Source organism: Heterocephalus glaber, unplaced genomic scaffold, assembly GCF_053883595.1.
Source record: "Heterocephalus glaber isolate CG9 unplaced genomic scaffold, H.glaber_assembly_v1.0 deba00001662, whole genome shotgun sequence".
Taxonomy (NCBI): Eukaryota; Metazoa; Chordata; class Mammalia; order Rodentia; family Bathyergidae; genus Heterocephalus; species Heterocephalus glaber.
Genome location: NW_028258403.1, coordinates 14880854 through 14907176, shown reverse-complemented (window position 1 = coordinate 14907176; position 26323 = coordinate 14880854). Strand labels below are relative to the sequence as shown.

The window sequence follows — 26323 nt, the reverse complement described above, 5'->3', positions numbered from 1 at the left end:
CGTGGGAGGAGGAACTCCAGGGAGGAGGTGGCAAGGATACCGAGTGTCTCCAGAGCTCACAACCATTCCTGGGCCCCTACAGGTACCACCAACTGAGGAGCAGGCCATGGGCCACTTAATGGCCCTGCTCCTCCAGCGGTACCCACGCCTCACTTCCCAGCTCTTCATTGATCTGTCACCACTCATCCCCTTCTTGGCTGTCTCTGACCTGATGCGCTTCCCACCATCCCTGTTGGCCAATGACAGTGTGTAAGCACCACTCCTCTGGTTCCTGTCAGTCAGGACAACTATCCACCTTCAGCAGCCCCTTCCAGAGTTCCTCTCTATCAAACCAGGAAGAATCTCCTTTCTGGCCATGACAGCAGAGAGTCAGGGAAGAACAACTGGAATAAGGCAAAGGGTTAAGACCCATTACTCTCTTCAGCCTGGCTGCCATCCGAGATCACAGCTCAGGAATGAAGCCTGAACAGAAGGAGGCCCTGGCAAAGCGACTGTTGGCCCCTGAGCTATTTGGGGAAGTGCCTGCCTGGCCCCAGGAGCTGTTGTGGGCAGTCCTCCCTCTGCTCCCCCACCTCCCTCTGGAGAACTTCCTGCAGCTCAGCCCTCATCAGGTATGAGAATCATCTTTTTCATTTGTCTGCTAGCAGCATGACTCTTAGAGGGCCCATCCCTACAAGTCCCACAGACTCCAACACAAGGTGACCCTCCCCATCCTAGATACAGGCCCTGGAGGATAGCTGGCCAGTGGCTGGTCTTGGTCCAGGGCATGCCCGGCATGTGCTTCGAAACCTGGTAAACCAGAGTGTCGAGGATGGTGAGGAGCAGGTCCGCAGGTGAGTGGTTGTGGGATCAATGATCAAAGCCAGAGTAGGAAAGATAAGAGACACAGGTATGGCTACTATGGTGGATTGGTCTCCTAAGAAGGAAGGGATAAGAAGTAAGCACTGCCCTAGGCAGTGCAGAACTTCAGGAGAAATGCCTATAGTGCTTCAATCTTGTAGTTTAGGTATCAGAATACCTACCCCACATATCCACATAATTCCTGACTTAACACTAGCCTCGGGGACTGTGTGAAGGCCAGCTTCATGCCCTCCTCAGGCTTGGGTCCCTTGCTTGTTTCCTGAGCCCTGAGGAGCTACAAAGGCTGGTGCCCTTGAGTGATCCAATGGGGCCAGTAGAACGGGGGCTGTTGGAATGTGCGGCCAACGGGACCCTCAGCCCAGAAGGACGGGTGAGCTCTTTGGCCCAGGCCTGCAAGATTTCAGGGGACTGTGTGAGTGGTGACACAGCCTGTGTGTCAAGCAGTCTCAAGCACAGTGGTGCCAGCCCTGGATCCACCTCTGTCACCTCCATTCCTTACTCTATGGTCATTCTCATCTGTTACCATCCCTCCCTGCCCCTATCCTATCTGGTGTACACCCTTTGCTATTTTGAACCCAATCTGTTCTGTTTCCTATCTCTTGCCATCCTCACCGGGTCCTGGGAAATACAGATGTGGTATTAAATGTGGGCTTAGAGAGAAGGTCCAAGGTTTAGTTGTCTTATTTTTTCCCAGTTCCAAACCTTCTTTGGTTACAGGTGGCGTATGAACTTTTGGGGGTGTTGCGCTCATCAGGAGGAACTGTACTAAGCCCCCCAGAGCTGCGGGTCTGGGCCCCTCTCTTTCCCCAGTTGGGCCTGCGCTTCCTACAAGAGCTGTCAGAGCCCCAGCTTAGAGCTATGCTGCCTGCCCTTCAGGGAACCAGTGTCACACCTGCCCAGGTAAGCCTGTCTTACTCCTTGGAGCCCTACTTCCTGGAGCCCTTGTCAAGATAATCCCATTTAGGGATACCATAAGCCCCTGCTTCTGCTGGGTGAGCACAAGAGGTAAACCCTGTGCTGATGAGGTCTCCCTTGTTCCCCTTCCTCAGATCGAGCAGGACCCTGAGTCAGGGTGGTCACTGGGGGGGTTGGAGAGGGTGCTAGAAGTTTTAGAGGGTGGGCCCTAGGGACTTGGCTGCTGGGCCCTGAGAGATGTTGTTTCCTTTCCCATCCCAGGCTGCCCTGCTGCTTGGACGGCTCCTCCCTCGGCACGATGTGAGTAGCAGCAGCTTTCCAACATCCCCCTGGGGGTCTATGACCCTTGTTCTCCTGGCTCTTGCAACTGCCCTCTCCTCTCCCCCAGTTCCCCTTGTACCTCTGCCCTGTTTCACTGTGGCTCTTACCTTCCCCACCACCTTGTCCCCCTTCTTCACGCCTCTTGTCTCTCCTGCTCCTCAGCTGTCCTTGGAGGAACTCTGTTCCTTGCACCCCCTGCTGCCCGGCCTCAGCCCCCAGACACTCCAAGCCATCCCTAGGCGAGTTCTGGCTGGGGTCTGTTCCTGCCTAATCCCTGAACTGTCGCGTCTCTCAGCCTGCCAGACCGCAGCACTGCTGCAGACCTTTCGGGTATGAGAGAAACAGGGAGGGTGAGACCATCAGGGATATGGGCATTGGGTGGGAGGACAGCATCTTCCTTGGGACTAGGGCAGGCCTCCCCACTGCCTTACACATACCCAAACACAAACACACACCACCGATTCTAATGCAGGTGAAAGATGGTGTCAAAAGTACCAGTACAACAGGTGTCGGTGCAGCTGTGTGTGTTCCTGGTCAGGTAATGTGTAAGATCTCCCAACCGAGCTGCTCTCCATATTCTAGAACAGGTTCACCTGGCTGGTCCTGCTTCATATACTCCCCTACAGTGGCCCTGAAAGTTCCGGTTAGCTCTGTGCCCACCTAGATATTAGCAGCTCCCCTCAGTTCTAGATGCAGGACAGCATGACCTACACTGTCCTACAATGTCAAAGACAGAAGGGCCTGAGAAATCTTCTCCACTGTCAAGTGAAGAGACCAAGGCTCAGAGAAGCTAAGAAATATGAGTTCATTGGGTGTCTGACTAGCAGCAACTTGACCACAGTAGCCTTCAGTGTAAGAGATCCTAGGCGTCCATTGCTACAGTGGCAAATGCCATCCCACCCTAACCTAGCTTTGGTTTCTGCACCTATGTCTCCCCTTCTCTGAGGGCTGAGTGCAGACCCTCTCACCTGTCACTGTACTGTTGCACCCGTCACTGCCAGCAGCCCATGCCCACCACTTGGCCAGACTGCCTGCTTCCCCTGCTCCCATTAAAGCTGCTACAACTGGACACTGCAGCTCTTCTGGCAAACCGGAGGCGCTACCGGGCGCTGCCCTGGTCTGAGCAGCAGGTAACTGTCTCACTTCATCCCTCAGAACTCGCTCTCTGTCTCTTCAACTTCCTTTACCCATCCCCTGCCCAACTGGTGCCTTCTCCCCAGAAGCCCTCATGATGTCTCTCTCCCTCTCAATCTCTCAGAATAGGCATTGGGAAAGTGATATCGGAGGGGGCACATTATAGAGAGGCAGGACTGAGTCCAAGGCATCTTAGGTCCTTGGGGTAATATCTCTGCTCAGCAGTGGCTCATCTTTCTTTCCATTATAGGCACAGTTTCTCTGGAAGAAGATGCAGGTGCCCACCAACCTGACGCTCAGGAATCTGCAGTGAGTAACTTGTATTGAGCAGCTAGTTCAATTAAACTTTTTTTTTTGGTGGTGGTGCTAGGGATTGAACTTAGGGCCTCATGAATTTAGGGCAAGGGATCTACTACTGAGCTACACCCTTAGCCCCAACTAACATTTGTTGAGCGCTTACCACGTACCGTGTACCAAGTACCATTTAATATGCCACAGAGGATACAGGGATGATGCATAGTCTCAGCCTCTTCATCATCCCCTGGCTCGCCTTTCCCTTGCCCTCCTGCCTTTCCACAGTGCCAGGCCTATACTGACCAGAGCTTAGAGACTCAGAAGATCTGCATTCAGGTCCCAGCCCTGTCACCTGCTTGTGCTCTTGGGCAAGTCATTTAACCTAAGCTTCAGTTTTCTTTTTTGAACAATGAGAACAGGGTACTTAGCTCACAGGTAGTTATTGTGAAGATTAAATGAGATAAGACATGTGAGATATTTAACACAAACTGGGTCTGGTGACACATACCTGTAATCTCAGCTCCTCGGGAGGTTGAGGCACATTTGAGGCCAACTTAGCAAGACCATATCTCAAAATAAAAGGTAAAATAGGCTTGGATGTATCTCATTAGCAGATTACTTGCCAACTATTATCAAGGCCCTGGGCTTAATCCACAGCACACATACACAAAACCCAGATATTTAACATAGTGCTCACCTAGTATAAACTCCGAGTAGATATTTGCTGTTATTAGTTTAATTCAAGGTGACTTCAGAGCCACTGGTTGAGCAAGAATAAAAATAAGTAAGTATCACCTTACCTGTACCTATTGTAAATGAACCAGGGGCTTCAGGGTCTGAAGACACGGCTCCACTCTCAGTTCACCATACTTCTAGTAGATTGAAATTGGAACATCACTTCCTTCTCTGATAAACAGCAATAGTGTTTTGGGAAGCCAATGAGATTGTCTATGTAGAAATATTCCTCAAACTGTAAATGACAATAGATGAGCATCTCTCCTTGTGCTGGGAGTGCTGATATCAAGGAGCAGACATGCTGCAGCCATCTACCCTCTCACATACCCACAGGGCTCTGAGCAACCTGGCAGCAGGCATGTCCTGTGAGTTTCTGCAGCAGATCAGCTCCATGGCAGACTTCCTTGAAGTGGTACACATGCTTTACCGACTGCCCACTGGGGTTCGAGGGAGCCTGGTAAGAGGGGGTACTTGGGCATGAGTGGGAGCAGGGAGGCCGGGACCCTGGGTATAGAACCCTACCCTCCTGCCCAGCTCTGTCCTGACCCTGCTTTCCTACCCTGTCCTGCAGAGGGCCTGTATCTGGGCAGAACTACAGCGGAGGATGGCAATGCCAGAGCCAGAATTGACAACCCTGGGGCCGGAACTGAGTGGACTTGACACCAAACTACTCCTGGATTTACCGTAAATGCTATACCTGGAGATACTGGATCCTCTCTAAGCTCAATTTAGAGTAGATCTGCCCTTAGGAAATGCCCTAGCCGAGGCAATTCCCTGTCTGGTGGCTCCTGGACATCACTGATAGCCTAAAGTGGGGGCTTCTATTCAAATAACCTTGGCACAGGACAGCAGAGGGTGGCAACAGTGCTGTGGCCTGCCAAGTAATCTTAATATAACCCAGGCCAAATTCATAGAGACATAGTATGAGATAAGGGAGGAAGTGGTCCAGTTCTGCCCTAGAAGATTGTAGTCTGCTTAGAGTGCTGTGTTCTATGTGTGTTCAGATGAATGGATGAAGAGAAAATGATGAAAAATGTGATAAATGCATTCAAATCCCCAAGGGCCTGTCAGATAGACAGTACTGGGTCCATAGGGCAAGATTAGGATTGAGTTAGAATGAAAATTTTGCACAATATAAAGAAAATGGAGGTAGTGAGTTCCTAATCACTGGAACTATCCAAGCCTAAGGGAGATGGACCCATTGCAGGAATTTTTTTTTTTTTTTTTTTTGCAAGAATGTTGTAGAGCAGATTCAACTATGGATTAGAGAAAGAGAAAATTTAAGGCTTCTTCATCCCAGAGAGTCTAGGAGTTTATGGGTGCTCACTCATGTGTGTCTTTTCTCACTTTTACCTCACCCCACCCCACCTCATTTCATTTGAGCTGTCAGAGTAGGACAAGACTGGGGTTGCAGTCTTCTGGGGGATTTGGAGATGGTAAATGCAGTTCACTCCATCCTTACATTTTTATAGGTCTTTACACAGATTTTGGCTGTTGTACAATTTGGCCCAGTCCCAAAATTGACAACCCTGTATAGACTGCATGATGCCACCTCTGATTTGTAGGCCAAAGGGCTTTGTTTTTCTAATGACATTCAAGGCAATTTAAAGATCTTGAGTCTCTGAGATAGTTTAGATGAAGTGAAATACAGCAGCCTAGATAAAAGAAAAGATCCTGGACCATAAGTCAGAGAGAAAGAGGGATAAGAAAAATTTTAGTGGTATTTAGTATCTGGGGCTTTTGAGTCCATTAGATCAGATAGGATTATTTCTTTTCAGAACACTAGAAATATGTCACTTTCTTCTCTCTCTTCAAGCAAGTAGTGATAAGTAGCTCAGGGTTGTTTAATATGAGTTCCAGTCTAGGGTCACAGGGTTGGGTCTTGTGTTACATCTTGCCTGGGGAATGTGAGGTTCTAAGGTCATTTCTTAACTTGGCTGAGTTGTGACTGAGTGTCCCTGCTGTCCAATTATGGTAACAGGATCCCATTGATGGACATACTGTCCAATGAATCCATTATGTTGGTGGTAGAGCTGGTACAAGGAGCTCCAGAGCAGCTGCTGGCACTGACCCCACTCCACCAGGCAGCCCTGGCAGAGAGGGTACTACGAAACCTCGTAAGAGTCCACCCTACCAGACTCAGATCTGCTGCCCTTGGCAATGCATGCCCCTCAAACAGCTATCTCTGCCTGTCTTCCAGGCCCAATCTCCTTCTTGGTGCCAAACAGGTTTCTACCTATAAGCGTCTCTAGCCTCTAGATCTGCCTCTAGATTCTGTTCCTTAATAACCTGCTTATGATTCTTGCCCATCCCTTTGGAGCCTGAGAAATTCATTGGATTCCATCTCAGCCTTTCTGCCTTGCTCCTATCTAAGCTCATTTACTGTTTTAAAAAGTGAACAAAGGTAGCAAGCATCCTAGGTTGTTAAATTGGGGGCAAGAGGGAAGGAAGGTCAAGGGACTTGGTGTCATGATCAAAAAGCCTGGTACTCTGAGTCAGAGATGCATTGTCTAAGACCTGATGCCCTTCTCTAGGCTCCAAAGGAGACCCCAATCTCAGAGGAAGTGCTGGAGACACTGGGCCCCTTGGTTGGATTCCTGGGTATAGACAGCATACGACGGATCCCTCTACCGATCCTGCTGTCTCATCTCATTCAGCTGCAGGGCTTCTGCCTAGGAGATACATTTGCCACAGAGCTGGGATGGCTCCTGTTGCAGGAACCCGCTCTTGGGTATGGACCTTTAGGAACTTCAGATTCTAACTTTTCCTCTACCCAGCCCCTCAAGTACCATCATCAGTGGCAGCCCCTTCCATATGCTTAATGTCTCTTGGAGCCTGAATCCCCATTCCTAATGTCTTCTTTTCCTCAAAGTTCCCTCAGCTCCCAGCATATAATCATCTTCCTGTCCTTTAGGAAACCAGAGTTGTGGAGCCAGGATCAAGTAGAGCAAGCTGGACGCCTTGTATTTACTCTGTCTACTGAAGCTATTTCCTTGATTCCCAGGGTAAGGTGAAGAAACATAAAGGGAGTAAATGCATTGGGGGTGGTGGTGAGTGAACTGGCTATGGCAATCTCAGGCCAAAGAGGACAAAGAAAGTACAACCTGGATCTGGGGAAGACTGCTAAACACAGGCAGGTTTTGGAATTATAGCTACAGCTATAATTCCAGCAGCTGGTCCTGATCCTGTTCAGGACTCCCATCCTCCTACTTTCTTCTGCAGGAGGCCTTGGGCCCAGAGACTCTGGAGCGGCTTCTAGAAAAGCAGCAAAGCTGGGAACAGAGCAGAGTCGGACAGCTGTGTGGGAGACCACAGCTTGCTCCCAAGAAAGCAGCCTTGGTAGCTGGGGTTGTACGGCCAACTGCTGAGGATCTTCCAGGTGAGGCTACCTAAATATTCATATGTCCAGCAGGGTGTACAGGAGACAATATCAAACAATGCTGTCAGAAGTCTGGGCTCTAGGTCTGGAGTATACCTTGGTGGTCAAGTGCTTGTCTAACATGTATGAGGCCCTTGGTTTGAACCCCAGCACCAGAGGGGTGGGAAACCTAGGCTCCGTAAGTAAGCTGTGCCCTTTGACCAAATTTACAAACCTACTCTCTGGGCTTTTGGGATGATTGTCAAGATATTTTGTCCATATTAGTATAGTCCATTAGGTTTTTAGCCCAAGACTCCATTTTCCTATTCTCTTTTTAGCAGACTCAGCTCTATTTTAGCTAAGCATGGAGCTCTCTGCTAGGGAGATCCTTAGAAGGAGGGAGACATTATCAGGCTAGAAACCTGGCTTATAACTCAGCTCTGCCATAAAATACATGGGCAACCCCCTCAGTCTTCCACCTATGAAATGAAGGCCTTTGCCTCCACAATTGCTTCCTGTTCTAATACCCTCTAAGACAGTGACGGCAAACCTTTAGAGACCAAGTGCCCAAATTGTAACCCCAAATCTATTTATCTATCACAATGTGCCAGCACTGCAATTAAACCTGAATACTCAGGTTTTAGTTTAGAAAAAAACAACTCATACATTAACATCTTTTGTCTTAAAAAAAAAGCAAACAACATGTGTCCCATAGATTTGTCACCACTGCTGTAAACCCTATAAATCTCACGCTATAACCGTCTCTGCTTCTACTGCCCATCTTGCAAAGGTTGCGAGGGTCATTCCATCTACAGATGTCTCTCTAGGCATATTTTAATACTACACTGACCCCTGGACCTGCTTTCCCCTTCAGAGCTTGTACCAACTTGTGCAGACATCCGAGGGACCTTCCCAGCAGCCTGGTCTGCAACCCAGATTGCAGAGATGGAGCTCTCAGACTTTGAGGACTGCCTGGCACTGTTTGCAGGAGATCCAGGGCTTGGGCCTGAAGAACTACAGGCAGCCATGGGAAAGGCAAAGAAGGTTAGGGATGGAGAGGCCACCAGCAGTTAGTGGGGGAAAACATGAAGCAGTTGGTTAGATGCAATGTGGGAAGGGAGAGTTGAGTGAGAGGTAGGGGAACAGGAGATAAAAAGAGGATTTGGTCAGAGGGAATCAGTATGGAAGAAATGGAGCTAGTACATGAGTATAGGGACTAAAGCAGTAGTTATCAAATTTTAGTGTCAAAATCATCTAGGGAGCAGGTTTTTAAAATACTGTTGCCTGGGGTACCATGCCAGTCCAAGAATCTCAGGTTGGGGCCTCAGCATCTGCATTTTAACAGACACCTCAGTTAAGTGGCTGCACATAAAAGTCTAGAACTCATGGAGTAGAGTTTGCTGTTCTGATACTCTACGGTCTTTCAATAACCCCTTAGTCATAGCAACTATTGTGTAATGCTCTCATTTTAGGAAAATTAAAATTAAATTAGTTCAGGAAAATTAAAGAAAAGGCAAGTGATTTGCCCAGAATTCCACACCTAAGTCCGAGGCAAGGTTAAGACCCAGGATTCTGACTCCTAGTCCAGTGCTTTTCCCATTCGCATTGTTCCTCTCTTCCTCTCAGTTGTGGGGTCCGCCCCGAGGATTCCGTCCTGAGCAGATTCTGCAGCTGGGCCGGCTCTTCATAGGGTTAGGAGAGCAAGAGCTACAGGAGCTGACCCTGGTGGACTGGGGGGTGCTGAGCACCCTGGGGCAGATAGATGGCTGGAGCTCTGTCCAGGTAACATTTCCTCTCCTCCCTCTGTCACTCCCTGCACTTCCATCCCACAGACCTGTCCCGGGCCTTATCCAAGGACCAAGGAATTCTTTCTATCTTAATAACCCATACCAGTGACCTTAGGGACTCTGGTTAATTCACTCCGAGACCTCTTTTTTGCTTAGGATTCCTCTTCTCTCCTTTTATATTTCTGGGAAAGAGATGAGGGAAGTGTTTGACCTCCATGGATATTATGTCTTCTAATCCTAGAATCTAACTCAGTACCACCCATCACTCCCCTAGTTAATTCCTCATCCAATAATTCCCCGTGACTTTTCTCCTTCTCCTATGCCCTCACCCCCACCTCCACTTTAGCTACGGGTTGTGGTCTCCAGTTTCCTCCGGCAGAGTGGTCGGCACGTCAGCCACCTGGACTTCATTCACCTGACAGCACTGGGCCACACACTCTGTGGTCTGCGGCCAGAGGAGCTACAGCATATCAGCAGTTGGGAATTTAGGTCGCTTGTGTGTGTGTGGAGGGTTGCAGGGGTTGCTAAAGGAAGGCTCACTGGGGAGGGGAGAATCATGAAGGAGTCATCCCATGGAAGGAAGTGCATCTGAAGCCATCTCTTACCCTGTCACATAAGCACAACTTCAATCCCCAAAGCTCAGTTCTTCTCCCTTCCTTCCCACTCTTCCACAGCCAAGCAGCTCTTTTCCTGGGCAATCTGCCTCTCCAGTGCTCTGAGGAACAGCTGGAGGTTCTGGCCCACCTCCTTGTGCTGCCTGGTGGCTTTGGCCCGGTCAGTAACTGGGGGCCTGAGATCTTCACCGAAATTGGCACAATAGCAGGTAGGGAGGCTGGGACACTCATGGAGCCAGTTGCCATGGTTTGCTTTCCATACCATGGGTGGACTTAGGGGGAAGACCACTCTGGACTTCTGAAAGTAAAAGTCTGAGGAAGTGTTTAGGTGCGGGGATAGAGGCACATAAGGGAAGGTCTACAACAGGACACTCTGGGAACAGCTGGAGACCAATAGGTTTGAAGTGAGAGGAAAAGGCCACTCTATGACATGCATCTTCTTTTCTTCAACAGCTGGGATCCCAGACCTGGCTCTTTCAGCTCTTCTGCGGGAACAGATCCAGGGCCTGACTCCTCTTGCCATTTCTGTGATCCCTGCTCCTAAATTTGCTGTAAGATTCGATAGACTGGGGTCTGAGGTGACTGCAGGAAGCCAGAGGGCCTCATGGGTGCACTGATTCTTATCTCTACCACCAGGTGGTGTTCAGCCCCACCCAGCTATCTAGTCTCACCAGTGCTCAGGCTGCCGCTGTCACTCCTGAGCAAATGGCCCTTCTGAGTCCTGAGCAGCAACGAGCAGTTGCATGGGCCCAACATGAGGGGAAAGAGAGTCCTGAATGGCAGAGTGAGTTCCCAACAGCTTGACCCTCCATCTCCTGACTCAAAATCTAAGCCCTAATTTGGTGCTAATTTGGCCTTTAGAACTGCCTCCTTCCCGCCACACAGAGATCCCTGGAGTGAGGGGGTCTACAGGCAGAGAATTAGTTTTGAATTTTCAGTGGCTTCTAGGGAGCAAAATTGTGATGTTCCTTCTATTCATTATGTCGTTATAGGTCGAAGCTCAGCTTGGGGTTCTCAGTACTGGTCACAACCCTCCTGGGCCCTGGCACTGATCAGCTTCCTTGGCCACCTGCTGTAAGCCTGTCTTTACAGTTGAGGGAGATTTCTGTAGAGAGAAACCTTACATCATAATGAATAAAGCACAAATGGAAATGCATTCTAATTATCTCAGAAGCTGATGAGGAATATGGGTAAATGCTAAGGCTCTCCACCCACCTGAGAGCCAGCTTTTCTGGCATGCTCACTTAAAGTCTCCTTCCATCATAAATAACCCCACTGCTTCTTTTCATTTCCTGGAGGCTGCTCCTTCTTCATTCCACCAATAGAAAGAACAGAGACAGCTGGAGCATAGGAAGGAGTCTCTACCAGAATGGAGGCAGGAATAGGGGCAGGTCCAGGGCAAGTAGAATTGGCCACCATGAGATGCTTAGGATGTCTGGGGATTTTGAGTCATCTGCCTGAGATACAGAGTTAATGTTTGTTGTGGATAAGAGTTGAAGGGATATGGATATCCTGGCCTCTTTCCTGATACCATTCACAGTCAATAAAATGGTTAATCTCTAATCCTTGATCTCTGCTTCCCAAAGTCTGAGTTTCTTTAGCACTGACTGATTTTCTGGCTCTGGAAATTCATTTCCAGTCGCTTCCTCACTAACTTGAATTTCATTTCAAATTCTATTACATTCCTGGGGCTCTCTCACTGTCACACCTCAGCCCCCCTAGACCTACCCTCCTCACTCTGATCCCTTAGCATTCTCACCTCTGACTTGCCCAGTTGACCCAAATTAGAGAGTCAAAGATGCTGCCTGTGGCAGGAGTATTAAGCTCTTCAGTATCTTTGGGAAGTGGCTATCCTCGAGAGAGAAAGGGATTGGAGGGAGAGACTTCCTACCTGCTCAGCGCTCTTTCCTTTGAATTAAGTCACAACGTGTCTGGCTGTCTTCAAAGGGCCCACTCCTTCTCCCTCCCCATCCACACTTCCCTTTGTTATTTATACCCCTCTCTAAGCCCAGAGATCTTTTACTTTGTTGAGGAGGGGCAGTCTGGTGTATACTCCTACCCAAAGTCCAGTGTGCAGTTTAGATGAACAAGTGAAGACATATGCTAAATGCTCATTTCACATGAGCTCCCAGCTATGCTCCTGGATCAGCTGCTGCACCAGAGTCCACAAAGATTCTCTCAGTGAAAACTTGGGATATGTGGACCCTTCTTTAGCTAGATCCACAGGAAATCTAATATGTATAGAATGAGAAGCCTGGATGTGAATGAATAATACTGGGTTTTTTTTGGTGAAAATAGTTTATTATTGTCATCATGCATACAAAGAAACTTGAGGGATGGATGCATTAAGAATGATCTAGGGAAATGAACAGAGGTAGTAAACTGAACTGAGAAAGAATTAATTATTCAATGTGTTCTGCATGCATTATCTCTGCTTTGCTAATGAGCAGAGGGTCCTTGAGACAGAAAGTGAGGGTGTAAGCTGCGCAACAGGAAGAGGCAAGAGAACCTCCTGTCAGCGGTGGAAGGAACATATGGGAGAAAGCAGAGAAATGTGAAGAGAGCAGAAAAGCCAGTATCATAGGTATCTGTGAGAGAGCATGAGGAGGCACCGGAGGGGCGTTCTTGTTTCACTTAATCATCCTAACCATGCAGATGACTATTAGAGCTGAAGAGACAGGGGATGTGCCAGAACAGCGGACACAAAGACCACTACTCAACATGAATAGAGGGGACCCTGTCTACCCTTCAGAAAGAAAGACGGGAGATTCTTACATGCTGAACATAGGGAAACCCTTCCATCAAAAATAATGACACTGCAAACACTTATTGATATTTTCTGTGGACCAATTACTTTACCTGCATTATTTCATTTATTCCCCCATGACAACCTAAAACATGGGAGATCTTATCTCAATTTTATAGATGAGGAAACTAAGACATAATTTAAAAAGTACTTCCCTACTCACTCATGGTAAAAATGTTATTAGTTGCCAAAAATTGTATGTTCTTGGCTAGAGCCTAAAGCCTCTCTTCCTTTGCAAGTCCAAAACAGAACTGTATATATGAGAATACACAGTAAGAATTGGGTTTATATGGAGACCCAATCTGCTTGGAACTGTGGATTTGACTGAATCACTCTTGGAGAGCCATACATTCTGGAAGTTGAGCTATTCTATCTTCCACCTCCCCCAGTCTCTCACACTCAGCTTAAAGCCTTGACTTGATACTTCAGCAGAAATGACAGAATCCAGAGTCAAGGCTTACCTAGGCTCAGAACTGGGGGATGCTGGGCATGGTGGTGCATGCCTGTAATCCCAGCATTTGGGGTGGAGGCTGAGGCAAGAGGATCACTGTGAGTTCGAGGCCAGCCTGAGCTACATAGTGAGTTCAAGGCCAGCCTGAGCTACATAGCAAGATCTGGTCTCAATCCCCTCACCCCCCAAAAAGAACTAGAGGATTACTTCAGAAACAACAACACGTAAGACACCAATACAGGCTCAAACATTTTCCTTATCTGCATCCCGCTGTATCATACCACATACCTCTGACACTGGCTTGCTGCCTCTGTTATTTTTTCTTTGCATTATCTGACTACTGTTTTATTTACATCCTTAGGTTTCTGCCATTCTTTCTCTCTCTTTTAGGGTGATCATATGCCCTAGTTTTCCCAGGACAGTCCTAGTTTATCCCCATTTCTTGGATTAATTAACAGTGACTCTTTTTACTATCAGAAATGTTCCAGTTTGGTTGATTATCAAAATGATAGAGTCAATCCATCTAAGCTGCTCTTTGGTTTTCCTTATTTCCTCCCTCCTAGCTCCCCTAACCACCTTTCTCTAACATCTTTGAGGCCCTGGCAGAATCTTTCCAACACTCTCTTCATGTTGCCACCCTTCTCCATGGAGATGACCTTTTATGATCCTCCTCATTCACCCAGATCAAGAAGCTCTTCTCATTGATCTACCTGGGGCCAGGAGGTAAAGTGATCAAGAGGCAAGACAAGAATTGGGAGAGATAGAGGAAAAAAGAATTTTTGTCGGCATGGAGAATAAAATAGGTAAGGAGCAGTCTCATATGTAAGTAACATTGGCCAGTCTTGATCCACTCCTCCTGTCGTCAGCATGGAGATGTGGGCTTATCAAACAGAAAGTGGTCCTGGGGAGAGCAAAGCGACTCGGGCTAAGAATCCTTTTGGTGGCCACTGGGCCACTCAGAGCCCATCTATCTTTTCTGGCCCAGCTTTTCCTGTGGCCCTTTTTACCATCTGCTCTCCCCACCTGGCTCGCTCTCAAGGCCCCTCTCATCAACAAACTGCTGCTGCTCAGCCTCTGTCATCTCACTTAGCCTGCAGTGATGTCCAGCCAGATCACCCTTTAGGCTACTCAGTGCGTCCACACAACACCTTCCACCTCTCATCATTCTGCCTAAATGCAGGCTGCAAGCAGACTGAGTCACCAGGTACTTCAGCCAGTTCTGACTCTTGAGGACAATAAATGCCTTTCATGGAGGAGCCAGAATGCATCTGAGGAAAAAGGAAAATGAATATAAGTCACAGAAACCCTCAGGGTGGAAATGTGGGTTCTTGGGGAAAGAGAGATCTTAGGGATCAGAGGGCTCCCGGTGATTTCCTCGTACAAGCAATAGAAGGAGGGGCCCACTGGACAAGCACTCTAACTGAAGAGGACACTGAGGACTTTTCCCCAAACTTCCTACCTGAGGGCATGGTCATTTTCATCTACCTTGTCTTCTCCATCTCTGCCATTCCTTAAAATATGATTCTTTCCCTCCATCAACATCAATAATATAATGACTATGAGTCAAGAAACAATCAAAGTATAGGGACTGGAACAACAGAATGTTGCATACAGCAACACAAATCAGAAGTAGAATACTTGGCCTGCCTTATGGCATCCAGGTCAATGGTGTGCTTCAACATCTGGGGGGTCATATCCATCATGTTACTCTTGGATCACAGGGTCAAACAGGTCAGCAAACATCTGAAGGTGAGTCAAGAGAGGTGGTTACAGAAAGGAAATCCCTCCCTAACCTTGAGTTATGGATCAATTTTATTGGTTCAGAAAACTTCATTATGGATGGTCCAATAGTCTTGAGAGAAAGTGAAAAAATTTTAGGGGGAATAAACTGGAATTACAGTACTGGGAAGATGACTTGAGTCAGTAGGGAGACTATGGGGGCCCCCTACCTCACAGGTCTCATTTCCAGCCACCATGCCCAAAGTCTTGATGAAAGAGTGACCAGGGTTGTCCACACTGGTGTAGATGCGTTGATCCAGTGTCCGACCAGTGGGTGTGGTCTTGTTCCACAGTCATGCATAGAATCCTGGGTACAAAGAATACTGGCTACAAAGTTGTTCTTTCAAAGGTCTGGATACTTAGTGTTGGGGGGTGGTAACCATAGAGGCAGGGCACAGGGTCCTAGATTTACTGCTATCAGCTGGGAGCTGTCAAGTAGCCATATCTGGCTTTGCTCCATGGGAGCAGAGGGAATTAGAGGTAAGCTTAGCCTTGATCATTTCTTCAGGGACTTTCAGGGTCTAATCTTTCCCAATAGTTCTAGCCTCATGTGACAGGCTAGCTTAATTCTCTGAGATCTGCAAAATACTTTCCTCTTATGAACACATTATGGATAGGGGAGAGGAAAGAAAAAGGAGAATTCAGGAAATGGGTGAGAATAGCAGGAAAAGGAGATGGAGAGTGCAAAGGATAGTTCCTGGTCTTCAGATTAAGGATTTGAGCAGTGGGTGCAACTAGAATTTCTTGTTGGAGGGAGCTCTGACGGCAGGTTGCAGGTCCCCATAAATGTTCTTGCTTTAGGGGTTTGGGCCCATTCCTAGCCCCCTAAAGTCTCCAAATTGTACAGACCCTGAGCTCCAGGGCCTTCACAATTATACACCTTATCTGTTGCACAAGTGTTTTTCTCTATCCCAACCTTCATTCCCATCACACCAGCCCTTGACATCTCCCTCACAAGCCTTAGGCACTGACACCTCTGGAGATATAGCCTTTATCATTCACTGGCAGCAGATTCAGCAGCATCATTTACTTGCACAGCTTTCTGGGCAAAGCAGAAACCCAGCAGCTAAAGACAAATGAAAAATGTTCAACATCTCTGGCCATTAGAAAAATGCAAATTAAAACAACACTGAGATTCCAGCTTACTCCAGAAAGAACGGATATCATTAAGAAAAAAAAAATGCAGGAGAGGCTGAGGGTGGAGGGGGACTAGACTATTTCCCCGCGAGAGCCACCTGCTCCTCTGCCCAGAAGTCCTACTGGCCCCACAGGTGCACGGTCCATGCAGTGGGTGTAATAATTCTTCCTCAGGAGTGCACAGCCAGCACCAGCTGTAATCATCTCTTTAGAAGCCAGTGGTTTGCAGAGGGAGCCCTATGAGAAGGTTGAGGAGTTCTCCACACAGCAAAAATCCAAAGGAAGCAGGAAGAACAGAGAGGAAACTTGAGCTGATTGACATATTTCATAGCCAAGAGTCTCAACTTAATTTATTAAATGATGGGTAGGTAACTTGAAAATATTTCACTTGTTTAACCACATACTAATCCAATTATTTAAATACAGAATGACCAAAAATTGCATATCTTTTCATTAATTTTTATAAGATAATATTTTATTCAATACAAGAATTGACTGGTTGAAATGACACCCGCCTGAGCGACACTGAGGATATAAACAAAGTGCTGCACTGCCTGAGTGGAGCTGGGGGTAAACTGTCAAGTGGTTAAGACAAAGGACTGAAAAGGTCTTCAGGAGTCCTCTTCAAAAATCATTATCAGAGAGTTTAAATAAAGGGACAGTGGTGGAAAAAATGACTATAATACTACATGGTGAAGGGTCACATAAATACTTATTAAAAATATAAAAGGACTAAACACAGTTTATCGTTATACTTCACGTATCTTGAAACATAGGAAGAGAAAAAAAAAATCACAGCCAGGTGTGATAGCGCTAGCTTGTAATTACAGTACTCTCAGAGTAGAAGGAATGAAAGTTCAATCCCGGGCTGGGCAACTTAGACCCTGTTTCAAATATATAAAATTAAGAAGTGGGCTGGGGAGGTAGCTCACTGTCAAGGTTCAATTTGGGTTCAATCCTCAGTACCACAAAGGGGTGGGGGAGGGAAAGAGGGAGGGAGAAAGAGAGAGAACATAAAATAGTTATTAGGTCAAACCAATGGGTGCCAATCCTACTTACATATCAAAAATATTCATGGAACATTGAAACAAAAAAGTATATATAGCTGACAATAAGAATCCCCATGAATCCAGAAAGTTTGTGTAAGTTGCAAAGCTAGGACTGAAAGCTGCTGACATAAGCATTTCCTTATGATATTACCATAGGCACAAAGGTGAGGATCAGAGGAGACTGCACTCTTCAATTCCAGTAGGAATAGAAGTCATGTGGAGGTTAGGGAAAACCCGGGCTAGTTACACGAATCCATCAAGATTAACCATTACCACTTTCATCCACTCCTAGACATTTTTAAAGCACAAAGCTTGGTATGAAATATGCCTGTAATTCCAGCTACTTGGGCAGGTAGGAGGATCACAGGTTCAAGGCTAGTGTGGGCCATTTAGCAAGACCCAGTCTCAAAGTAAAAAGAAAGAAACCATCTATACTCAGGGATGGCACCTAGCAGTTGATAACAAATTCCAATGCACATTCACCCAACAATCAGTACTTCAGGCCTATTATGTGCCACCTGCTATTATTTTGGCTGCTGAATGAAAAACATCAGTCTGGTAGAAGGATCAATGAGTTAGTTGTCCAGGGATGGAAAAAGTAACTTGTAAATTAAAATTTGATGTTGAGGATTAGGGGTGCATGTAGGGCTGGGTAGGAGAACCTAAGTAAAGGAATAAGAGCACATATGAAAACAAATATTAAATAATCCTCCATGTAGTCTTTTTTCTATATTTAAAAACTCTGTGTCTCAAATATCATTATTATCTACAAGATAGCACAATGAGCCAGTGATGTGGCTCAATTGTACACTGTTTGCCTAGCATATTGGGCAAGATCCTGGGTTCAGTGCTGCAAAAAGGAAAAATTATTTAGAGGGTAGCACAGAAATCTACAACAAAAGTAGATGTCGAGGACTTAAAATTAACACCAGTGAATAAATTTTCAGGAATTATCACATTTAAGTAGTACTATTTGTTTCTCCCAGAGAAATTCAGATACTCCTCACAAATATATAGATGATTTATGTCATAATAGAAACAGTAGTCTACAAAAAGTCAACTGTACCAGGGAAGTAGACTCTGTGAAGACAGAGAGGGAATCTTAGCAAAGGGGAGGGGAAGTAAAAATGATCAAGATGCCATGTGTATATGTAACAATTCACCAAAATGAATGTAATTATTATGTATTGCAAACATATACCAACAATAAAAAAGAAATCTTTCACTTGTAAAATGAAAGTGGAAAAACACCTAAAATGTGAAAAAGAACTGGTTCAAAATAGGCCCATTTTTGTCTTGTAGTGGCTTATGCCCATAATCCCAGCACTATGGGAGGCTGAGGCAGGAGGATCATATATTCCAGATCTTCCCAGGCAACTTAGCTAGACTGACTCAAACATTTCAAAAATTTAAAAAGGGTTGGGGATGTAGCTCAGTGCAAAGGCCTTGGGTTCAATCCCTTCTATGAAGGAAAAAAAAAGGCTTATATCACTCTTAATAAGGATTCTTTAAATGTTCCTCACAGGAGATGGTACTCCTGACCTGTGCAAAGGAAGACAGTAGTCAGAAAACATTTCCAGCAAACATGTTAATAAATAAAAATAGATGACTGTTAATAAATAAGGACATTATCAAAGGAAGACTTCCTTGACTCCAACTTGCTAATTCAGAAAACTTCCTTGCTGGTATCATCTCAGGTGATCTTATCTTCTAAACCAATTAAAAACAGATACCACAGCAGGAAGTCACCCAATTCTTGTGATACTTTAGTGCATGACATGATATGTAATTTTAAGGGAAGCATGTGCAACGATTTAAAGTAGAAAAGAATGCCTTTAATTGAACTTTTAAAAAATTTAAACTAATAGTCTAATGGCTTGAAATTCTCCAGCAATCCCTAAACTGTGTAGTATGACCATTATAGTCAAACATGCACCACCCTGTGACACACCCTCAATGTTAACAGCATGATTATATAAATTGGGAAGAGCTGTTTCAAAGAGATAACATGAGTTCTAGAGTTGTATAAAGACTATCTATAATGGGTAATCAGGACTGCCAGTTAGCCACAGGAATGTTCTGGCCACACAATCTTGTTACAAATGGAAAACAATGTGTTGCCTCTAGCACACCCTTGTGATTCAGCTGATCTTGACAGGACTTTTGAGTGTGACCCTCAACAAGTCAACTGAGCCTGAAGGATGAAGACTTGAGTCAGAAGAAAGTAAAAGCTTTACACTAAGTTTGTTTTACTAATACTTTTGGATATTTTTAAGTTAAGGGTCATTGTGCCAGGAGAGCAAAAATTAAGTACTGTAATTTTCATGGACCTACTTAATTATCTCAAGCATTAAAATAATTATTGTTGGCTGAAGTAATGATTTGGAAGTCAATACTACCTGCACTGCCACTATTCAGGTTGATAGGGCTAGAAATCCTATTTCTCCCTTAATTCTAAGGCAGAGTTGAATTAGTTCCATCCTTAGGAATTTACACTCTTGTTGGGTTAAATCACCCTTGAGGTGGCTGTACTGTACCTCAATAGCAGTTAATTTCTCAGTGGGGGTCAAGTTTTTCAGAAATTTTAATTAAAATTGACAATTTGGTCCCATTTTGATGGAATTATCTGTGTTCACTTACTCTTTCTTTTTGACAGAAGCCTCTGCCGGTGCTGAGAAATAAACATTCAGTTTAATATAGAAACTGTGCACCATATAATGGAGAAAATAATTGCCTCCCTCAAGAAAATCAGGACCATTGTGCAGTGTCTGGATGACGTTGGCTAGAAATCAATGGCCGGGGTGGGGTGTGAAGAAAGGAAAAACCGTGGGGACCCAGGACCTGTGCACTTGGGGAAACGTTCGCTCCCCCATAGGGATTTGGGCTGCTTTGAGAGTATTTGCACGCACTTACCTACGGACACCGTGGAGCGGGGGCAGGTGGCTAAACCCTCGCCAAACAAGCTCCAAGAGCTCGAGGTGAGGCTGTGGCCCCGAAGGAGAGTCTTCGGTTTCCCTCCCAGGCTCCCCGGGGACCTGCACAGGTTTCCTAGCCCGCCCTCGGCACCGAACCTCCAGCCCCCGGATGGGGCACAGGCAGCCCGCACTGCGCAAGCCCAGCCGCGCCCGAGAGCCCTCCACGTGGCGCCGAGAACGCGACCAGCGCAAGGCCTGGGGACGCGGTGCGGGAGACACGACTTGCAAAGTTGCCGCCGCCGCGCTTCCCAGCATGTCGAAGGTGGCGGCGAGGCGGGCCGCGGGGTGATGCAGCGCCACGCCCGGGAGCCGCCAGCACCCGACTGCTGGTTTGGCGAGGGGGGTTCTGCGAGGTGAAGCCAGGCGGCGATAGCCAGGCCAGGCGCACCCTCGGTCAGAGGTCCTGCCCCCCATAACCAATACCGCTGAGTGGCCTGTGCAGCGAGAGGGCAGCTGGCCTTGCGCTCGTCCTGCATGAGGGTCGCCAGGACCAGGCGCAGACCTGTGAAGTTGGGCTGAGTGAGGGGGCATAGCGCGCTACGCTGAGGTGAGGCCCAGAATGGGAATAGAGGAGAGACGAAGCAGGCCTCGAAGCCGGCCTCGTCGGAGAGGACATGCTTGAACATGACACGTCTTCAAAACGTCAGGGTGTTGCATTTTATACAGTTCCCCTAGAGTTTATTTTTCTTTGGGGGAGGGGGGTAGCCACCAACCCCCTTATTGCCGGATTGCTGCAGGTCCAGATGGAGCCTGGTCTTCTTTGTACAGCCTTAGGGCGCCTGAACTAGTGGCAGCTGCTTTTTTATTGATGTTTTAAAAATGACTTTTTAATTAGAAATGCTGTCGAAACGTGAAGGTGCCGGAACATGGTGACTGAATACTCTCTCTTACTTTTTTTTTTTTTTTTTTTTTTGTGATGCTGGAGATTGAACCCAGGGCCTTCCCACTGTGCTCAATCCCCAGTCCTTTTTAAATTCTTTTGTATTGAGATAGGGTTTTGCTAAATCCCTAATTTGACCAGGCTGGGTTTACACTTGGGATCCTCCTCAGCCTCCCAGAGTGCTGGGATCACAGGTGTGAATGCACTACCAGAACTAGCCTTCTATATGACTCTTTTTACCCTCTCTGGTACCAAGGAGCAAACTCAAGTCCTTGCACTTGGGCAAGCGCGGCACCACTGAGCTAAATTCCCCGGCCCCATGACTCTTACAGTAGCTTCTTTTGTTTCAACAAACTTTGAGTTTTGGTGTGTTTTCTCTAACTGCACATCGCTCCTGGATATGAGGCTTCTTCAAGATCTCCTAAAAGCAGAGAGGATGAGGAGGGGCAACCAAAACAAAACAAACAAAAAACAACAACAAAAAACCCTCTACTGGTACAATTCTAGGAATGAAGTGACCCTTGACCCTCAATTATTCTATGTATTCTCTTAATAGAGGTGGATAGAGGTCACCGTGCAGGGCACATGCACCTGCCCAGAGTTGATGCCATTCGTTCTTGTCACACTGATACTTTCTCATCCAGCGTTTGCAAGGCTTGCACTGACCTGTGCCACGGCATTCTACCCAGGAGGTATTTGGTCAGCAGCCTATTTCTTTGCCACACTACATTTAAGACTCCTGTTCATGTCCTCCAAAGAAGAGGAAGAAGCAGAGAGAGAAATTTAAGGGCAGAAATTCAGGGAAGATTGGTTTGATTGCTGGTTTGGAAGTTACACCAAACTTAGTAAAATAGGATTTTATAAGTGAAACTTTTTTTTTCAGTACTGAGTGTTAAACCCAGGGCCTTAGTGAGCTACACCCCAGCCCTTTTTGAAAATTTTGAGACAGGGTCTCATTAAATTGCCCAGGCTGGTTTCAAATTTGTAATCTTCCTACCTCAGCCTCCCAGAGTGCTGGGATTACTGGCGTGGGCCACCGTACCTGGTTTATAAGTAAAACTCTTTGAATCCAAGAAATAGAGCACATGTCTCTCCTTTTTAGACTACTATCTTGGCTAACTTAGGCAAATTTCTGCCAAAGATACTTGAAACTCATGGGCATGGTCGTGTTGGTCATAAGCAATACATTAACCCTCACTCTGCACCAACAAAATTGTTAGTTGCAGAGCAAGTCCTCACCCTAAGGGACTTTTTCATGGATGGTCCCTAGCTCTATTTGCTTTTCAGAATCCCCAAAGACTTTTTTGTTATATTTGACCTCTATCCTCCTCCCTTTTTCCCTCTATAGTCTCATGTGTTGCTAATGATGGCCTTTTCTCTTGTGCTCAAGCAGGCCTCCTGCCTCAGCCTCCTGAGTAGCTGGGGCTACAGGCAGCCACTATCTTTTTTAAAATTTTTAATTCTAGATCTTTTCTGTCAGAAGAACTTATGTTAGAAGAGCAGTACCAGCTAGTGTGCTTTTCCATAAAGCCTTGAGGTGTACAGTAGATTTCCAGGGAGCTCGGTAGGCTTCATGTTTGGTGCAGTCATTGGCCACCTCTTGTTTTATGGGCTGAATGGGTTACTGAGTGTATCTGTTATTGAGTAGCTCCTTCTAGAAATGGCTTGCCAAATAAATGTTACTGGGTTTGAGGGTGCTTGCCTCTTGGTTTCTAGGTTCTTCTTATCTTGAACAAAGAACGAGACAGCAAGAAAAAAAAAAAAAAAAAGCAGTGCCAGAGTTTATTTGAAAAAGTCAAGGTGGATGGTAAGTGACAAACTGGCTCTGCAGAGTGAACTTCGGCTGAACAAAAGAGAGGAAAAATTAAAAAGCAAGATACATAGCTAAATGGATGCATATTGAGGCCATATTCTTTAAGTGAAATAAATAGGACACACATGGGTAAATACCGAATAGTTTCTTTAGTGTGAGAAACTGAAAGTGTAAATAAGGATTAAAAGGATTAATAACTAATAATTGATACTTTGAAATAGGAAAAGATCCAAAGGGGTAGGGGTGGTGGGAGGAGATGGGGAAAGGAAAGAATGGGAAGGAAAAATTATGAGAAAAGAAAAAAAAAATGGAAATGAAGTCTATGTAAATAGAGAAGGGTGGAGGGGTGAAGGGAGCACAGGTAATGGGGAAAAAATAAGAACCAAGATACATCATGTACAGGTACAAGCACCCAATGATAAATGTAAATATATTGTATACCTAAAATGTACCAATAACAGAATTTAAGCAAAAAAAAAAAAAAAAAGCAAGATACAGTGGTATTTTGGTTCACTAACTTAATTCTGTCCATGATTCTGGTTGCAAACCAAATTGGACCAGAACTGAATTAAATTTCCCCATAAGGCCAGTGTTGCACCTAATCATTGAATTTGATTCGGTTCTCATCCAGTTTGGTTTGCGACCAGAATTGTGAAAAGGATTAAGTTCATGAACCAAGGTACCACTGTAAAAGTACACCCTGGAAGACACAGGGTGGGATACTGTGAGGAAAACCCATTACAGTAAGCTCCTCATGGCATCTGTGTCCTTATATTCTGTCCATACCTTGAGGGAACCCATGAGAAGTCCGCACATGGAGCCTTGGAAATTATCTGGGGCATGCGTCCTGGAATCTGTTCACATTTACTCCTCCAGAAGCTTGGCTGTCCCCTGCCTTCCTGCCTCATATCCTTTCACATCATTCATTTTTATCCATGGGTCTTCATCATCTGCCTAATGACCTATTTTTCTCCTCCAAAAGACCCATTTTCTTCACATCTCACAGTTTATGTTCTACAGTATTCTTTTAATTTCCCTTCATTTTTTCTTTCTTTTTCTTTTTTATTTGTGTTTGTGTGTGTGTGTGCGTGTGTGTGTGATGCTGGGGGTAGAACCCAGAGCCTTCCTCTTCTTGCCCTTATTATTTCAGCTGTGCAAATCAGAAAGAACTCCACTCTGTATGTTTCCTTAAGAAAGAACAGATCCTCTCTTCAAAAATTTTATCATGCTTTTCATCATTTTTAATATGATCATCCTGATGGATGAAATAGGTGAAAACTGACATGAATGAAAATGGACATGAGTAGGAGGTATTTTTTATAAATTGATCTTTTTACATTTTTAATATCATTTGAATTGTGATAATTGTAGGATAATTGTATTACACCTTCTGGAGTAGGATTTTTACAAATGCTAAGATCTAGGAGCATTTTAGAGGGCTCTCAAGAGTACTACTGTATAGTATATACAGGATAGTCTACACATTTAGAAGTAGGGTATAATATACAGTAAGGTAACACATCCACAGATGGAGATGGGAAGATCAGTTATATTGTCTAATATTTGAGTCCCCCCACCTTGCTGGGAAAGGAACCCAGGAGTTTGCACACATTAGGCATTACTACTAAGCTACCTCCCCAGCCCTGAGCTTTTTCTACTAAAGAAACTTGTGCCTATCAGTGAATGACTCAACATTAACATTTTACATTTAGAAAGATTAAGTATAAATTTTAAAAGCTCACAAAGTATGTGTTATGGATTATATAGTATCTAGATGTCCCACCGAAGGCTCTTGTGGTCTTAGGTAGGGTTTGGGGAGGTGATTGGATCATGGGGTGGATTAGTCTACTGATAAGCTTATAACTAAATGTGATTTTGGAGGTGAAGACTGTTTAGAGGAGGCAAGTCACCGTGGGCATGCCTTGGAAGGGTAAATATCCCGCCCTTCTCCCTGGATCACTCTACTTCCTGCCTGTCATGCCGCCAGCTATTTCTCCTCTGCCATGTCACCCTGTCTTGGAGCCAGCTAACTATGGACTGAAACCTCTACAAACTGTGAGCCAAAATTCTTGGAGTTGTGGGTATTGGGTATTGTGTTTCAGTGATGAGAAAGTAATTAAGACAGTATGTAAAATTAGAGACAACTGAGATAGCAGGTGAACCAAAAAATTACTTAGAGAGTAAATGATTCTAAAACCAAATAAATTATATTAAATATATTAAAAACAGAAGGATGTCCAAAGAATCAGTGAGCTCATTTGATTATCATCTCAAACAAACTACAGAAAGGATGAAGGAATAGTAGAAGTACTCACTTGTTTCAGCCTCACTATTTTGGACAAGTTTCCCAGTTGACAGTAGTCCTTTTAATAGAGACAAGTCAAAGTTATTTATGCAGCAATAATTGATGTCACTGACTACTACAGTAAATGCTATATACCAATGATGGCAAACCTTTTAGAGACCAAGTGTCCAAACTGTAGCCCAAAACTTATTTATTGCAAAGTGCTAACACTGCAATTAAACCTGAATACTGAGGTTTTAGTTTAGGAAAAACAACCCATACATTAACATCATTTGTTTTAAAAGAAAAACAATAACACACATGCCATAGGTTTGGAACCACTGCTGTATACCTTGTAGTGTTTTTATTTTGTCTCTAGTGCATTGATTTTGAAGTAAGTCATTCACAGTTCCCTGTTTCTAGTATGATTGCTGACATGTATTTGGCTTGTGGGATTAGGGACACTGTCTTAAGTGTTGGAATGAAGTAAACAGCAGTTACAGTAGTCCCCACCTGTCCCCTGCCACTCAAGGGGATATATTTCAAGCTCCACAGTGGATGACTGAAACTGAAAAAGGTACCAAAACCTATCTATACTATGTTTTTTCCTACACATATACATACTTGTGATAAAGTTTAATTTATAAGTTAGACAAAGATTAACAACAACTAATAATCAAATAGAATAATTATAATAGCAAACTGGGGATATAGCTCAGACGTACAGTACTCACCTAGCAAGTACCTAGGGTTGATCTCCAGCACCACATTAAAAGAAGAGTAAGTACTATAGCAATATGCTGTAATAAAACTGCCAGCAGCACTACTCCTGTGTGTGGAGGCCATGATTAAGTAAAGTAGGGTTACTTGTCACAACCATTGCAGTACCTCCATGGTAGATATGATAACCAAGCCAACTACTGATGGGTGGGTGGGTAGTGGATGCAGTGTAGACATAATGGGCAATGGAGTGAGCCATATCCTAAGTGAGACAGAGTGGATCCTGAAATCTCATTATGTTACTCAGAACAGCAACAATTTAAAACTATGTATTGTTTATTTCTAGAATTTTCCATTTAATTTTGGATCATAGTTTTTGGATGATGGTTGACAGTGGGCAGCTGAAACTG

General features: G+C 45.3%; 1 protein-coding gene across 13 annotated transcripts in view; it reads left to right on the top strand.

Annotated features, from left to right (window-relative positions):
• Positions 1-22949, top strand: part of Strc (stereocilin) — a 28803-nt gene extending 5854 nt beyond the window's left edge. For 2 of the 13 annotated variants that reach the window (XM_087197092.1, XM_087197090.1), the window contains 24 exons: positions 83-249; positions 425-611; positions 718-833; positions 1099-1231; positions 1579-1761; positions 2038-2076; positions 2260-2427; positions 2570-2635; positions 3099-3227; positions 3482-3540; positions 4594-4717; positions 4832-4944; positions 6242-6377; positions 6795-6991; positions 7175-7265; positions 7483-7639; positions 8493-8662; positions 9245-9400; positions 9752-9894; positions 10080-10228; positions 10473-10570; positions 10656-10803; positions 11012-11093; positions 13960-22949. In XM_087197092.1, the coding sequence (XP_087053218.1) occupies positions 83-249; positions 425-611; positions 718-833; positions 1099-1231; positions 1579-1761; positions 2038-2076; positions 2260-2427; positions 2570-2635; positions 3099-3227; positions 3482-3540; positions 4594-4717; positions 4832-4944; positions 6242-6377; positions 6795-6991; positions 7175-7265; positions 7483-7639; positions 8493-8662; positions 9245-9400; positions 9752-9894; positions 10080-10228; positions 10473-10570; positions 10656-10803; positions 11012-11093; positions 13960-13981 (3033 nt within the window). In that variant the 3' untranslated portion in view covers positions 13982-22949. Of the gene's footprint in view, positions 1-53; positions 250-424; positions 612-717; positions 834-1098; positions 1232-1578; positions 1762-2037; positions 2077-2259; positions 2428-2569; positions 2636-3098; positions 3228-3481; positions 3541-4593; positions 4718-4831; positions 4945-6241; positions 6378-6794; positions 6992-7174; positions 7266-7482; positions 7640-8492; positions 8663-9244; positions 9401-9751; positions 9895-10079; positions 10229-10472; positions 10571-10655; positions 10804-11011 lie in introns of those variants that run through there. The other 11 variants (XR_015445761.1, XR_015445760.1, XR_015445759.1 and 8 more) reach the window with 11 other exon arrangements.
• The last annotated feature ends 3374 nt before the right edge of the window (positions 22950-26323 follow it).